The sequence below is a fragment of the Phyllostomus discolor genome, chromosome 3 (assembly GCF_004126475.2).
Source record: "Phyllostomus discolor isolate MPI-MPIP mPhyDis1 chromosome 3, mPhyDis1.pri.v3, whole genome shotgun sequence".
In the NCBI taxonomy this organism is placed as follows: domain Eukaryota; kingdom Metazoa; phylum Chordata; class Mammalia; order Chiroptera; family Phyllostomidae; genus Phyllostomus; species Phyllostomus discolor.
The window spans coordinates 102,467,800-102,484,741 of record NC_040905.2 but is presented as its reverse complement, the minus strand read 5'-3'; the positions used below and the strand labels follow the sequence as shown (position 1 = coordinate 102,484,741).

The 16,942-nt window shown below is 35.9% G+C and overlaps 1 protein-coding gene across 3 annotated transcripts in view; it reads right to left on the bottom strand.

Annotated features, from left to right (window-relative positions):
* The window catches only part of PARN (poly(A)-specific ribonuclease), a 175,481-nt gene that overhangs the window by 15,599 nt on the left and 142,940 nt on the right, over window positions 1–16,942 (bottom strand). The window contains exon 23 of one of the 3 annotated variants that reach the window (XM_036020915.1): window positions 10,802–10,838. The exons of 1 other annotated variant lie outside the window; for it this stretch is intronic. In XM_036020915.1, the coding sequence (XP_035876808.1) occupies window positions 10,817–10,838 (22 nt within the window). In that variant the 3' untranslated portion in view covers window positions 10,802–10,816. Of the gene's footprint in view, window positions 1–10,801; window positions 10,839–11,774; window positions 12,962–16,942 lie in introns of those variants that run through there. One more of the 3 variants, XM_036020916.1, reaches the window with a different exon arrangement.

The following is a 16,942-nucleotide window of genomic DNA, read 5'->3' as shown; positions in this document are numbered from 1 at the left end:
AATGAAAATAAAAGCTATGATTATATCATATATAGCTTAAGTGTTTTACATCAAAAAGAGTTTTTATTAGCCTTGGCTGGTTTGGTTCAGTGGATTGAATGCCGGCCTGTGAACCAAAGGGCTGTCAGTTAGATTCCCAGTCAGGGCACAAGCCTGCGTTGTGGGCCAGGTCCCCAATGGGGGATGTGTGAAAGGCAACCACACATTGATGTTTCTCTCCTCTTTCTTCCTCCCTTCCCCTCTCTCTAAAAATAACTAAATAAAATCTTTAAAAAAGTTTTTGTTATACATTGAAAACCAGATATATGAAGTACTACCTTCAAAGTTTTAAATGTTTTTTTTTTTTATCCTCACCCAAGAACATTTTTTCATTGGTTTTAGAGAAAGAAGGGGGAGAGGAAGGGAGATGCATTGATGTGAGAAAGAAACATAGACTGGCTACCTTCTCATATACACCCCAACTGCAGACCAAACCTGCATCCTGGACATGTGCTGTCCACGGCATCACATCCATGACCCTTCAGTCTACAGGGGAATGCTCCAAGCAACTGAGCAACACCAGCCAGAACTAAAATTTTATTTACCATATTTTGCAATGCACAATGTGCTCCCACATACAATGTGCACCCACGTTTTTAACCCAAACTTTTCAGGAAGAAAATCTTTCATTTTAATTTTTTAACTCAATTTTTAAATTTATATTTAGATACTTGTTTTTATATTATAAAGGAATTTTAGCATTTCTTTTTTTAACATATTATGGTACAATAAATTTTACATTAACAAATAATTACAAAACCAGAGTTACACTTCCAGTGTATAACGTGCATCCTTATTTTTTCCTCAAAAATTTGGGCAAAAAGTATGCATTATATATGGCACAATATGGTATGTATACACTTTAAAGATACAGTTGTTTGTGGGGGTGCCTGTGTTCTATGTATGGATATTCTTTCTCTTGTGCATGAGAGAGAGAGAGACAGAAAAAGAGAAAGATACCCCCATATGGATTGATTTCAAAGGTCAAAAGTCAAAATGAGATCAGGCAAAAACAACCTCCCATTAGTCTTGAGCTTATTTTGTATGCAAAATTATAATGCATGAAGTAAGCCATTTTATAAGGAATATGAAGAACACATTTAAATCCACTGAAGAAGTGGTGACTAATTAAAAAATAAAATGTGTCAGACACAATTTGGTATGTCAAAATTGAACATTAAACCTTGATTAGTATTTATACAGGGGATGCAAATGATAAACCATCCTGGTTATAATGAGAATTAGGTCAAACTTAGAATTTTGCTGTAAGATATTATTAACAAAGCAGCAACTACATACAACGTCTGCAAAATTCTCCATTAACTTCTTCCTTTTAGTAGAAAAACTGTGCTAATAGAAAGGTCACATTTATAATCTCCTTCTGTAAAACCATAAAAATATGACTTCTCCCCTCTATTTTCAATTACGGTATTATTTGCAAGCAATGAAGTTCACATATTTTAAGTGTACAGTTTGGTTAATTCGAGGAATTGTACATAACCATGTTTACACTACAACCATCAAGACACAGAACAGGTATCTTTTCTCTAAAAAGATTCCTGTGGGCCCTGGCTGGGTGGCTCAGCTGGCTGGAGTATCATCCCATGAACCAAAAGGATGAGGGTTCAATTCCCAGGCAGGTCACATGCCTAGGTTGCAGGTTTAATTGCTGGTTGGGCCACATATGGGAGGCATGAAAACATTTCCTTGGGTGAGGATTTAGAAACAGTATTAAAAAAAAAAAAGATTCCTTGTGCTACTTTGTGCTCAGGCCTTTTCCCAGCAAGTATAAACCTGCTTGAGGTCCCTAGAATTTTGCCTTTTCTAGGAGTTCATACAAATGAAATCATACAGATTTAGCCTTCTGTGTTTAACTCTCACTTAGCATAATACTCTGAGAACTAGCCACTAGCCAGAAGTATTGGTATTTCATTGATTACTGAGTAGTAGTATTCTTTCATAGTATACCTATACCACAGTTCATTTACCAGTTGATGGACATTTAGTCTCCTTCCAATTTTTTGCTATTGTAAGTAGTAATACTATGGATTTTTGTGAAAAAGCTTTTCTGAGTTGTTTTCAAACCATGGAAAAATACACACAACATAAAATTTATTATCTTAACCATTTTTAACTGTATCGTTAATGCTATTAAGTACATTTATATTGTTGTGCAACCACCTCCCCATCCACCTTTAAAACTCTTTTCATCTTGCAAAACTTAAACTCTATGGGCATCAAAATATAACTCCCCATTCCCCCTCCCCCAACATCTGGCAACCACCATTCTACTTTTTGTCTCTATGGTTTTGACTATTCTAGGTATCTCGTATAACTGGAATCATACACTATGTCTTTTTGACTGATTTATTTCCTTAACACAATGTCAAGCAAGGTTCATCCATGTTCCATGTGTCAGATTTCCCTTCCTTTTTAGGGCCAAATAATATTCCATTGTATGGATATACCATTTTTGCTGATACATTCATCCATCTGTCAATGTACACTTGGGTTGTTTCCACATTTTAGCTACTGTGAATAATGCTATAAGCACGAAATGTATGAATATCTATGGGGAGGAAGAAATTTTGTACACTTCTAGATTCTTCCAGATAGTCTAATAATGAATTGACAAGAGACAGATCAACAAGAAAAAAATAACCAAATGTACATATGGGAACCCCACACACATGAGAGTCAGAGACCCCATATACACGAGAGGTTCACATACCTCTCATGAGGTACATATAGCATCTTGAGCCAAGAAATGAGGTAAGGTGCCTGGGGCATTACAGGGGAGGAAGGCAATTCATAGAACAGTAAGAGCAGATGTTTAGTAATTGTAAGTTTGCTCTGTCTCTCTGAAATAATAATAAAACTTATTTCTGGTGATAATTCATTATTGGCATGGATGGCCCCAATTTAAATTCTTTAATGGGGAGGTAAAATCTGTCTCGGGTCTGCAGGGTCTCAATTGCCTTCAGCTCAAGATAATCCACATGCCAAAACAGCACATCTTGTAGAGGCCTGTTCTGAAGTCCTTCATATCTCCTCAAGACCTACTTTCAATTCTTTTGGGTACTGACCAAGAAGAAGAATTGTTGGATCGCATGATAAATCTACTTTCAGTTTTTTGAGGAATCATGATTCTGTTTTTCAAGGCAGCTGTACCATTTTATATTCCTACCAATAGTGCACAAAGTTCCAATTTCTCCATATCCTTGACAACTTTTTTTAAATTGTAGCCATCCCAATGCATGTGAGGTGATGTCTCTTTGTGGTTTGGATTTGCATTTCCCCAATAACTAGTGATACCGAGAATCTTTTCATGTGCTTACTGGCTATTCGCATAACTTCTCTGGAGAAACATATAGATGAGTTCTTTGTCCATTTTTGAATCAGGTTGTTTTTTGTTGTTGAGTTTTAGAAATTCTCTATATACTCTAGATATTATCCCTTCCCAGATGTATGATATGAAAAAATTTTCTCCCATTCTGCCTTTTCACTCTGTTAATAGTGTCTTTTGGTGCTCTAAACTTCTTAATTTTCAAGAAGTCGAACTTATTCTTCCTTTCATTGCCTGTGCCTTTGGCATCATTGAAAGAAATCAATGCCAAATTCAACACTGTGAAGTTTCTCCTTTGCTGTCTTTTAAAAGTTTTACAATCTTAGCTTTTACGTTTAGGTTTTGATCCAGTTTAAGTTAATTTTTATATATGGTATTAGGCAAGGGTCCAACTTCATTCTTTTGCATGTGGGTATCCAGGTAATCCAATTTATTGAAATGACTGTCCTTTCCCCATTGAATGGTCTTGGCACGTTGTCAAAAATCTGACCATATTTGTAGATTTATTTCTCTCAATTCTAGTCCACTGGGCCAAATATGTTTCGATAACCACAGCTTTGTAGTAAGATTTGAAATCAGAAAGTGTTAGTCCCCTCAACTTTGTCTTTTCAAAGTTGTCTATTTGGGGTCCCCTGAGACACCATGTTAATTTTAGGATGGATTTTTGTACTTCTGTAAAAAATGTCATTGGGGTTTTGATAGAAATTATACTGAATCTGCTGATCACTTTGGCTAATATTGACATCTTAACATTGTCTCAAATTCATGAACATGAAGTATCTTTTCATTTAAGTCTTCTTTTATTTCAGCAATGCTTTGTAGATGGTAGAAGAGAGCCATTTCTCTCCTTTTTCTTCTTCTTACAAGAGTATGAATCCCATGATAAGGCCCCCATAATCATGACCTCATCTAACTCTAATTACTTCTCAAAGTAATATTATCACTTTGGGGGTTGACACGTCAATGTATGCATTTGAGGGGAGAGGAAGAGAGGCAATTCAGTGAACAACATAAGGTCACTAAGATTTTTCCCCATCTTTTCTTCTATAAGCATTACAGTTTTAATTCTCAAATTTAGGTTTACAAGTCATTTTAAGTTTGCTAAGAGTAGAAGTCCATTTTTTTGCATACCATTATCCCAACTGTTTTAGCACTGTTTGTTGATAAAACTAACCTGTGCCTACTGGATCACCAGCACCACTGTTAGAAAATTTTAATTTTCCAAAGTCCCAATAGTTATTAATCTTCATGATATGAGAATAAGAAATAAAAAAAATTCCCAAATCATAAATTATTCTGTATATTTTAATAGTACTTTATTAAGTCTTTTAAAATAATAATGGGCCCTGGCTGGTGTGGCTCAGTGGACTGAGTGCTGTAAATCAAAGGGTCGCCGGTTCGATTCCCAGTCTGGGGGGCACATGCCTGGGTTGCGGGCCAGGTCCCCAGTAGGGGGCACCCAAGAGGGAACCACGCATAGGTTTTTCTCTCCTTCTCTTCTCTCTCCCTTCCCCTCTCTAAAAATAAATAAATAAAATCTTTAAAAATAAATAATAATGGGTTATCATAAAACAGTGAATCACTTTTCTGTGTTAGGGTTATACTAAAAGCTTCAGAGGGTAGTTTGGTAAAACAAGATATAATAATAAGTGAATGGGTTATCATTATGAACCAATATACTGTGATAAAATTACATACTTCAATAAATAATCTCTACTTGATACAGACATTTAGTAATAGGAAAATTAAAAGACTAAAACATTAGCACCAAAGGGATGCCCAATTAATACCATTTAAACATTGAAAGATGCCATGAATACTTACTATTTAAAAGTTATTGTTAAATGAGATTTTAAAACACACAAGCACTAATTGCTAATATTTGTCCTATGACAAATATTCCAGGTGTAGAAGCTTCTTTCATGTTGTGCTGATTTTGTTCACATTGTTCCATATACATCCAAAGCTACATAACACAAACTGGGTATTAGACTACACATTGCTTCATATAAGCTCATTTCCTTTTATTAGAAATGAAAATATTTTGTCTGCTTACCTTGATTTTTGGTTTTGTTGTTAAAATTGATATTGCTTGCCCTAATTCAGATTTTAGATCAGCTGATTTCACACTGGAGTATTCCACAATGATATTTACAACTGGTCTTTGAGTTTCTTCTGCAAACACGTTTACAAAGAACAGTAGCTTACAGCAAATATTTAAACACTGAAACACCACTGGATTCTATTGTAAGATAATATAACATTCCAATATCCTAGCAAGGCAAAAAGAATCATGTCTCAAAACTGCCAATTTATGGACAGCATGAAAAACTTAGTATTTCTTGGAACAAGACTTGCAGAATTTTTTTTAAAATAAAATTTTGAATGCAATATTTTATTAAAATAAGAGTTTAGTCAATCATTTTATAATTTTTAAACTTTAATCTTTATTGTATTTTTCCCCATTACCATCCAGTCCCCTTACACCTGCTTCCCCCCAGCAATCACCACACTGTTGTCCATGTCCATGAGTCCTTTTTCCTTTTTGCTCAATCCCTTCACCCCCTAACTCTCCCCACCTAGCTGTCATCCTGCTCTCCATCTATGAAGACTCGTAGGATTTTTATAAAGTATACAAATGTGTACATACTCACTAATATATTTTTATTAATAAGAATGACTCACTGTTAGTAGACAGGGCCACAAACACAGCAATAGTGACAAGTAAGAATCACTAATTAAATCACGGCTCCTTTTCTTCTACATGCTCTTGTCCTGGTTTCAGAAATGTTACCTTAATCTTTGATATAGATTCCACTCTTGTTTTCAATTTCATGTCAGTAGACTCATTTGAATTAGTAATACCTATATTGATGATTGAACTTTAATTCCCAGATTTTTTTCCTTTATCCGAATTTCTCAAATGATGATTCCCATGATTTGGAGTAACATACCAATGTCCCTGAAAATGCCAGTAAAGAATTCCTTCCTGAAAACACTACTGGAAATCAACTGACCACATGTTTGGTTTTGTTTTTGGACTATTCTGTTTCGTTATCTACTTGTCTGTCTTTATGGCAGCACCACACTGCCTTCACTTCTGTAGGTTTACAGTAAATCTTAAAGATACAGTTATATCCTTTAGTTGGCTGGAAAGTTCATGCTACTGGATAACATAGTAGCCACATTTCATTTTAAAGGGCTACCCAGTTAAAAAAATTCTCTCCTTTGAGACATGTATAGGACCATTTGAAGCTGAACATGTGTTTTCATTCCCATTTTACAGACAAAAACATTCATCCTCAGATAAGTGACTTCCCCTGGGTCACGTAGCTGATTAAGTAGATCTGAGATCATCCTCCAAGTCCAGTGCTCTTTTCAGAGCTTCCTTCCCACCCCCATCTTCCCAGAACGGGAGCTCCTCAGAAAGGCTTTCCCTGACCTCTGAGGAGCCCAAGCAGCCCCTCTCCCTGTAGCCATTCATCCTCTGCCTTTTGTTTCCTTCCTACTGCTCATCTCTGCCTGTTCTTTTTTAATTCTCTTCCTCTGCCACTAGAATGTTAAGTTCTGAGAGAACAGGATTTCACACTCTGTGTTGACCACCAGGTTCTCAGCACCTGGCACTTGGATTTATAGAGTAAATCCTCTGCAATCAAGGTTTACTGAAGGGATGATGTAAGTGGATGCTTCCCCCAAAGAGCAATAGGGCAAGTGACAAACACCAAATTGCTTATTTTTGTCTTGAATTATATATAATATTAACATGATTTACATTTTAGTATCCAGTCAACTTCCCCAGTCTGGACAACACCACATTCCCTACTAGAGATAACTAAGGGAAAGGGGGAATGTCCCACTGTGCAAACTAACTCACAAAGCAAAATGGACTGGAAAAATCTGGGGAAGTGGGAGCTAGAAAATGCATTTTCATTGTTTTCACAAAGTCTCATTCTGAACTCAAATTCCATGAGCATGACTGCTTCTGTGTTTTTGGGCCTGATCTGGGTGAATGAGGTGAGACCACTGGATAGCCTATGCCTTAGAGATTGCTGATAACTGTGATTCTTATCGCTAAAAAGAAATTTGATTTCAAAGAGCAAAATAAACCTTAAGTAAGTTATGTCTGTTTGATAGCTATTAAGTAATAAAGAACATCTTTTGTGGAATGGGAGTACATGGTGTCGGGGGCAGAATTTTATATATGTGAGTATGTGCTCAGTTCTAGGTACAAAGTTATGTGCAAATATGAGATTGGCCTAAATGAGAGAAAAACTGGTTGTGGGTTACAAAGAATCAATGATATTCAATTAGAAACACTTTTATACTGATAACAAACATGACAGAAATTAATACTAATTCCTAAATAAAGAACTTACACTCAACATATAATTAATTAGAGCTGAATATGAGAACACCTGAAATTTTCAGAAGCTAAGATAAATTTTATTTTGCACCAAAATTTACCTTGGATTCTGCTGAAAGAATTTGCTAACAAAACCAGTAATCTAATCAAAGTTATAGGAGGAAAATATACCTACTGCCTCCCATACCAAAAGCCCAACTATTTCAGAAAAATAAATTGCTTTAAAAATTTTTTCCAGAAAATTAAACATAACCAATTGAACACATATTTGTCTGCAGAGAGATATAAAAATCTTCACAGAAGCACAGAGAACAGGAGAGGCAGCCTCAGAGAATGGGATGTTAGCTCACTTTGGAGATGACCAGTAAGGAGAAGAGTGCCAAAGAACTTTGCACAGAGGAAGCAGAAATCTAAGTGCTTTGTAAAAGGCTGATTCACCCAATAGAGCCCTGCAAAGTCTCAGCAAAGAACAAGTACCAGATTTCTGAAACAAGCAGATAGTAAGAACTGGCGCTATATCAACAGGGAGAAAGGCTGGACTAGGATCCCCACCCCATCCCTGGGAAACCAGGGCAATGGCATTCCTCCAGGCCAGCAGGAGTTAGGGAGCAGGTCTAGCAGAGGAGACTGAGAGCGAGTGGGACAAGAACTAGTTGTGAAAGCAGCATCCCCCACATACTGGGAAGTGAGGTCTCCAGCTTCCTTTTGCCAACCAGTACCCAAAGCACCAGCAGCAGTCAGGCTTATCTCCCTCAAGCTGCAAGATCACAAGATTAATCTATAAAACACAGGAATCCTTACAGCCATTATCATACTTAGCACTGAATACTTTTCTCCTAAAATCACGAACAAGACACAGACGCTGATTCACTACATGTTTTCAACATTGTTCTAGAGGCCATAACCAATGCAATAAGGGGAGAGAAGGAAATAAAACTCATATGGTCCTTTGGACAAGGAGAAATACAATTACCTTTATTTGCAATATGTTTGTCTAAACAGAAAATACCAAATAGTGTACAAAAAGTTATTAGAACTAATAAAAGAATTTAGTATGGTACAAGGATATAAAGTCAAAATATACAAATCAGTTGCATTTCTTTATATTACCAATAAGTAACTGAAAACTGAATTTAAAAACATGACTTACAAAAATCTTCCATCACCAGAGCAAGTTCAGCCACTAGGCTCCTTAAGCACAGTTCCAAGAACATATGAACCACTTAAAAATGTTATTGGTTCAAAAAAATGTTACTGGTTTCAAAAACAGAAAAATATAAAAAATATGTATATAAAATTAGATGTTTATAAAACAAAACTATGACTTACAATAGCATCAAAAAGCCAAATACTTAGGGACAACTCAAAATGTATGTAAAAATTTGTATGTTGAAAACTACAATGTACTGATGACAAAAATCAAAGAAAACCTAAATAAGTAAGAAGATATACCATGGTAATGGACTGGAAGAAGCGAGATATTTAAGATCTAAATTCTTTCTGAAATATCTATAGATTCAACATAATCTCAATCAAAGTCCTAGTAAGCTTTTTGTAGAAATAACAAACTGACTCTAAACTTTTTGTAGAAAAATGAAGGACTTAGAATAAACATTTTTTTAAAAAGGTGAATAAGATTAAAGATTTACTACCTGATTCCAAAACTTATTAAAATATAACAATCTAGACAGTGTGACACTGGTGAAAGGATAAACAACTAGATCAATGGAACAGAATAGAGTCCAGAAATTTTACAGACACACACACCCAACTGGTTTTTGACAAGGGAGTCAAGATAATTCAGCAGAGAAAAAAGAGTCTTCAAATAATGGTGCTCAACAAATGGACAGCTACATGCAAAAAATGAACTTGTACCCATGCCTCACACTGTATATAAAAATTAATTCAAAATAGATCAAATACCTAAACATGAAAAAAAAATTATACAACTTACAGAGAAAAATGAGAAAATCTTTGTGACTCTAGTTTAGGCAACAATTTCTTACACAGATCACAAAAAGTACAAGCCATAAGGAAAAACATAAACCTTACAGAAGAGATATAATTACAAAGTCAGCTTCTCACCTAATCACTCCAAGAGATGAGCCATCAATATGATCTGCCTCCACATCCAGAGTTCTCATACCTTTTTAGTTCACTCTTAAATAACACACAGCCAAAAATAGCCAAATATCTGAAGAAAACCTTCAACATAAGAGACAAAATCCACAACAGACCAATCAATATACAGACAGAAAAAAATCTGAGGAAACAGAAACAATGTACGGAATGGAAGAAAACTTAAAAAGTTATAGGTGTCCCTGCTTTGCACATATTACAGGACCGCAAAAATGACTGGGCAACCTGCCATACCTGCAGGTCAATGGATAAACAGAAAACTCAGGATGTGTATGACTACTTGGAAAAATAGGTAAATATCAAAAGGAAGTTGAAAGTGACTGCCTCTGAGGGACAAGATGGGAGTAGAAGGGGACTGCTGCTTTTCATTATAAATGTTTTTATATTATTTGGCCTTTAAAAACAATATTCATGTATTTCATTAGAAATATTTTAAGAGAAAAAATACCAAGAACTGCACAAATATCCAGTAAACATATGAAAAGCTACCATACCAATAAATCATTACTTGTCTGGTTATGCTAAACACTCAGCTCTTGTTACTAAATTGGCTCTGTGACCTCAAGTGAGACACAGCTTCTCAGACCCTCCAGTTCTCCTGTGTAGTCACAAAGGGTGGACTGAGTCACCTCCAAGACTCTTCTGGCAAGTATATGGCTTCAGCAGTTAACACTTTTACTCACACAATCATAGGTGCCACCGTTCTTTAAAAGAATAAATCTGCATTTCTTAAAAAATGTCTTTAGTTTTCATTTCCATTCATCTGAATTAGTGTGGTATTACTATGTTCCATGATTAGCATTTGCAAGTAGAAATGACACATAGTTATTTAAACAACAAAATTTATATTATTACTATCTTAATCCTACATGTTTTTGAAGACATCCCATCTCTTCGGAAATTGCCATTTTTGGTTGTTGCTATTTTTCTTATAAACCCACTAAACATAACCTGAGAAGGAAACAAAAAACATAATGTCAACTGATCAGGCTCAAACTTAGAAGTAAACTACTGTTTCACAAGTGATGTCAAAGGAAGGAGGCAGGTGGGGTTTTCATGCTCATGGAAGGTACCAAATCTTTCTTTCTGCTTGGGCACTCACCTTTATATGATGCCCACTGTAGTGAAATAATTTTAGCTAGTAAAGAGAAAAAACTGGGGGGTGAAAGAAGAGGATAAAAAGAAAACTATAGACCTTACAGAGAATGCTACTCTAAATTCTAATAGTTTAATTATATTCATTAATTCAGCCATCCTAAATCATACATTTAGTCAAATTAATGATGAGATGACATCATTAGCACTAATAATTTGACTTGTTGAATCAACAGGGTTAAGATGGCTTTACCAGGAGAAGAGAAAAAGGCTCTGCCTGACAGGCTGCTCGTGATATGAAGAATGTCATTTCAGCTTCTTCAGAACAGAGGACCACCTACCACAAGATGTTCTCTTACCAAGAAATTGCATGCTTCTTACATCTTGGTTTGAGGAGATCCTTGTGGGAATTATTTGTGATTATAGCAAACTAGAAACTAATACTTTCCAAGAATTTAGAATCATTAATCTAAGATGATAAACGAATGTACCTCCTGGTCATTCCCAAGAATTTCCCAATTCTTCATATTAAATAGAGATAGCAGATATAATACTCAGAAAACAGTAGTCTGAATACTGATTTCCATAGCATCACATGGGATTGATTTGCTTTTAAAGTTATTTTCCCTTAAAAAATGTGGTAAGGCCTGTATGAATAGTCTTTAGCTGAGATATTCAAAGACATCCACCACCGACCTACTCCCACCTTCACATGGCTCTTTCAGTCTAAACAGAAGGTAAGACAGTAAGATAGGGTAGAGACTGGTGTGATTATGAAAAGAATGTCATTCCTTTCTGTCTTACCTTTAGCAAAGCAATTAAAAGTATTCCTGGCATGACCCAGTACTGTTCAAAAGGAAAAAGCAGTCTGCATGCATTCTCCAGTAACAAACTGAAAAGGAAGGTCCGTTCCTGGTGTATTATGGGTTCTCTTGTTCATTCATTCATTTGCATCTTTTTCGAAGCGAACACAAGGCATCATTTCTTAGGTGCTGGAATACTAATATAAATAACAATAATCCCCAACTTTATTCCAGGTGGCATGGAAGGAGGCACTAAGACTTTTCTGGTAGTAGAGAGGGATCACATGTGGACATCTGAGGGAGCAGACATTCTGGAAAGAGCATGAATGAGATGTGGAGTGAGAGAGATGAGGGCTTGATTCTGAGTTCTGTCATCTATTGGTGTTGTGACTCGGGGCAAGTTCCTTTAGTTCTGTGAGTTATCAGTCTCCTCAATTACAAAATAGGTTATTGTGAGGATCAAATAAGAAAATACAAAACAGAAAAGTTATAATGCTTGACATGTGGTAAACAGTAAATGCCACTGCCTTCTCTGTTTCCTCTCTATTCCATGTCGGGCAAAGGGGGAGGGTCCATGTTTTTAGAGACAATGTTGATGGGTTTTCAGAGGCAGGGTCCAAATGTTTGAAAAGCTTCAGGAAATGAGAAGAGAAAGAGGGAAGAAAGAGTGGAAAGAAGATGCTACTAGCATGAGGAGGTGGTACAGCATGGTCCTGATGGCTGGGAGGGTTAAATGTTCCAGCAGCCTTTCCAGTAGGTAGGTAAGTAATCAGCTAGATAGCTATTTACTAACTCGTGGGTGTCCAGAACCACCCCAAATGCCCTACTCTGTTGGAAATGTATACAAGGTTACTAGAAGACACAGTTCCATTTTTTCCCAACATTTTATTATGAGAACTTCAAAAATACAGAAAAGTATGAAGAACTGTACAATAAACATCAATTTAGCCATTACTTAAGATTCTATAATTAGTTCTATTTTGGGAATAGAGATGTGAAAACATATAACAGATATTTGCTCTTTTTCATTTGGAAAAAAGGGGCATAAAAGGGAGAAGCTCTAGAATGTTCCCTTGTGGTAAGCATTTCACTTCTGCTCTCTCCCAGCAATGCAGTTGAATGAAATGAATCTTTGCTTCAGAGATTCTTGAATGGACAAAAGGAAGCACCTAAAATCTGTAGACAGAATTTAAACATGGAGCCACCTATCAGCATAACGACAAACTTCTGTATTGGGCCACAGTAGTCATTCATCCTTATACCCGACCACCCCCAACACACACATGCTGTAGTTTCTGCCGCCTTATAATGTATTGGGTAGGGTATAAAGCATCAAAAAAGGACTGCCAGAAAAATGTTAAGGATTTCTATACCTGGCCATTAAAATATAGGATTTACACATTTCATACTTTATTTCAGCTAAAAGTACTACAAGTAATACAGGAATAATTCTAACTGCACATGATCTGGGCAACTCAAATAGGAAATTTGTTTTGTGTTTGGTTAATAGATATGGAAAAGATAGCATTTCACTTCCCTATCACCTAAGTGTGTTGAGGGCAATTTCAATTGTTAGCCCCATTCTGAAAAATTATACTGTTATATGAACATAAGTATAAACAGTATAACATATTATTAGAATCACAGATGTTAATTACTTTTAATTATGGTTATTCAAATAAATAACACGAAGATATGAAAAGAAAACACTGCTTTTCAAATATTACTGCTATTATGAAACATGAAAGTATTCCAAAACATCAAAAGTCAGATTAAACTGAGCTTTCAAATTATTTAAAATAAAATCTTGAGATGACATACTGCTTTGAAGTGGGGTGAAGGCAGGTTCTCTGTGCCAAATTCTAACTTTCTGCATACAGAAACTTTTAAAGGGAAATGACGAATTTTCTTGGAGATGGGGACTAATTCCTCTTCTATTTTTAAGTTTAGTGAAAGCTAAGTCATTACTAAAATTTTCTAAATTTTAATAAAATAACTACAGATTGTTAAAGATCAACGACAGAAATCTTAGAGATTGAACTCTTTTAAAAATACACATAATTGCTAATAAATATAATTGTTCTGTTTGCACAGCTGTGCTTTAGTCCATTTCTGTAGTGCTGACACTTCATACTCTAGATCTCTTAAAGTAGACCTTCATCTAAGAATTAATTGGTCTGGCTGCCAGACATGTTATAGCCCATGCAGTAGTGAGGGAAAAAAAGGCCAGATCTTATAGCATTTCCAATCATTTTACCTATTTTTCATATTTTATGTACAGAATTTTTACATCTACAAAAGTATTTTAATAAAGGATAAAACACATAATAACTAAAAATTATAAATTCACCCACTATTTTTCTTGATAATTCATAATTTTCTGCTGAAATTTTAAAAGAATTCTAGGTCAGCCCTGGTTGGCATAGCTCAGTGGATTGAGCACAGGCTGAGAACCAAAGGGCCACAGGTTCGATTCCCAGTCAGGGCACATGCCTGGGTTGTGGGCCAGGCTCCCACTGGGGGCCACACGAGAGGCAACCACACATTGATATTTCTTTCTCTCTCTCTTTCTCCCTCCCTTCCCCTCTCTAAAAATAAATAAATAAAATATTTAAAAATTAAAAAAAGAAAAGAAAAGAATTCTAGGTCAACATCCTTATCCCCAATAATCACAAGAAAGGCTTCAAGTTAACTTCTATAAAATATTGCATTCTAGATTGCCTGAAGTTTGTAAAAATTTTAATTGTGGGGAAACACACCTAACATAAAATTTACCTTCTTAACCATTTTTAAGTGTATAGTTAGTTCAGTAGTGTTGTTATGTGACCAATCTGCAGTGCAGAACTCTTCATCTTACAAAACGGAAACTCTGTATGTGTTAAATACTAACTCCCATCCCTCTCCATGTGCCCTCCCCAACCCCAGCTCATGGCAGACACCATTCCACTTTCTGCCTCTGTGAATTTGACTGTACTAGGTACCTCATTCATAACCATGGAATCATACAGTATTTGTCTTTTTGTGACTGGCTTATTTCACTCAGCATTATATCCTCAAGGTTCATCCATGTTGTAGCATGTCAAAATTTCCTTCCCTTTTTAAGTTGAATAATATTCTACACCAGCGATTTTCAACCTCTTTCATCTCATGGCACACATAAACAAATCACTAAAATTATACAGCACACCAAAAACACCTGTGGCACACTGGTTGAAAATTACTGTTCTATATATCACATTTTGTTTATCTAAGTTGTCTGCATTTTTAAAAATATTATTTCAGGAATATTGCAGAAATATCTTCTTTGAAAGAAATAAGTGTCCTTTCCTATTGGTCCAAGATAAGTCAGAGGAAGTAGACAAGTTAGTTCATCAGTTCAGCTTTCCCTGACACTGGCCAGGCAGACTGGACAATATTTAGAAGGGATATTTGTTATAGTTGTTTCTACATCTTGACTTTTAAAGGCTCCCAGGCTTTATGTCTTAGGAACATTCCATGGTGAAATCAATTTGCCTGATACTTTAAAATTCTGCATTTTACATTAATCAGACTCTATTTTTATGTTGAAGGTTTATTTGAATTTCTTAAATACTGCCTTTAGGACAGACTGATCCTTTCTTCCAATTGTCAGATGTTAAGGTGGAAAGGAGCTGAATAAAAGGGAAGACTGAATGGACGGCCATGGTTATTTTTTTTTAAATCAGTCAGAACAGATTTTAAAGGTCTCTACTACCTTTCTAGTCTGAAATTAACAGAGTCCTTAAAATATAACTAGGGCTAGGGAAAATCAGCAAAAAGGAGGAGAAGGTAGTGGACCAGCAGAAAAGAGTGGTGTCACCAGTTCTATGATCTGGAGCAAGCCACTTCCCTTCTGAGTTTTCCTAAAAATTTTATTTAAATCAGTGTAATAAGACTAACAATGCTACCTTAGTCCCCTCAGATTTCTTCCTCAGTTCCCTGTGAGGATAGAGAACCATTATTCTTCTGATAATGGCATTTCATAATCTTAACATGGTTCCTACTGCCCCTTGCCTCTAGCTACTATTCCAGACTGAACAGACTCAGTATTTCCCCTTCCTTTCAACACCAAGTTATTTTTGTCTGTACTTGCTGTGGCTCCTCTACTGAAAAGCAACCAACCAGCCCTGGCTGGTGTGGCCCAGTAGATTGAGTGCCAACCTGTGAACTAAAGGGTCGCTGGTTCCATTACCAGTCCGAGTACATGCCTGGGTTGTGGGCCAGGTCCCCAGTAGTGGGCATGTGAGAGGCAACCACACACTGATGTTTCTCCTCTTCCTGTCTTTCTCCCTCCTTTTCCCTCTCTCTTAAAATAAACAAAATCTTAAAAAAAAAAAAAAAAAAAAGCAACCGATGAATCCATCAAAGACCAAGACTGGATTCTAAGGGTATGACCACTGATGAGCACACTAGAAGGATGACACTCCAGTAACTTTACATTGGCTTATATATCCCAGGGTCATTTTTGTCTATTTTTTAAAAAACGTACAGTTTTATATTGATAATCTATGGGACCAGATGTCTAAATCCTTTCCCCAAAGAAATAAGGTTGAAATTCACTTTTAAATTTAGGGCTTCTTCAGTTTGTCTTTTTGTGTGTGTGTGTATGTAAGAAACACAATTTGTTAAAATGAGCGAGCATCTCTCTCAAATATGCACACTCATAGATGTATATGTGCCATGTTCCTAAAAGGCAACTTAATACCCTGGATTATGGATTCATGACACCTGTAAATTAGAATCATGTATAACTTTAGCTAAATTATTCAGCTTCTCTGAGACTAAACTTTCTCATACATAAATCAGGAACGTCACTAAAGGTTACACTGAGTTACTACATAGATTTTTTAAAAATGATGTAAACCACCTAGCACAGTGCCTGGAATGCCTGGAATAAAGAGTCTGCTTAATGAATATGAGCATTCTCTCTTGTTTTTCATATTTATCTGTAGGTATTCCAAAAAGCATGCTGTGTGTCAGTGAACTTAACACTTTATACTGATGGGTCAGAGAAAGAAATAAGGTAAAGGAAGAATGATTCATCTGAACTAGAGCACTGGTCATGAACTGATCTTTCACAAAGCATCTACCTTTACAATATTCATGAATTTCACTCCAAGCCTGATCATTTAAACTAGG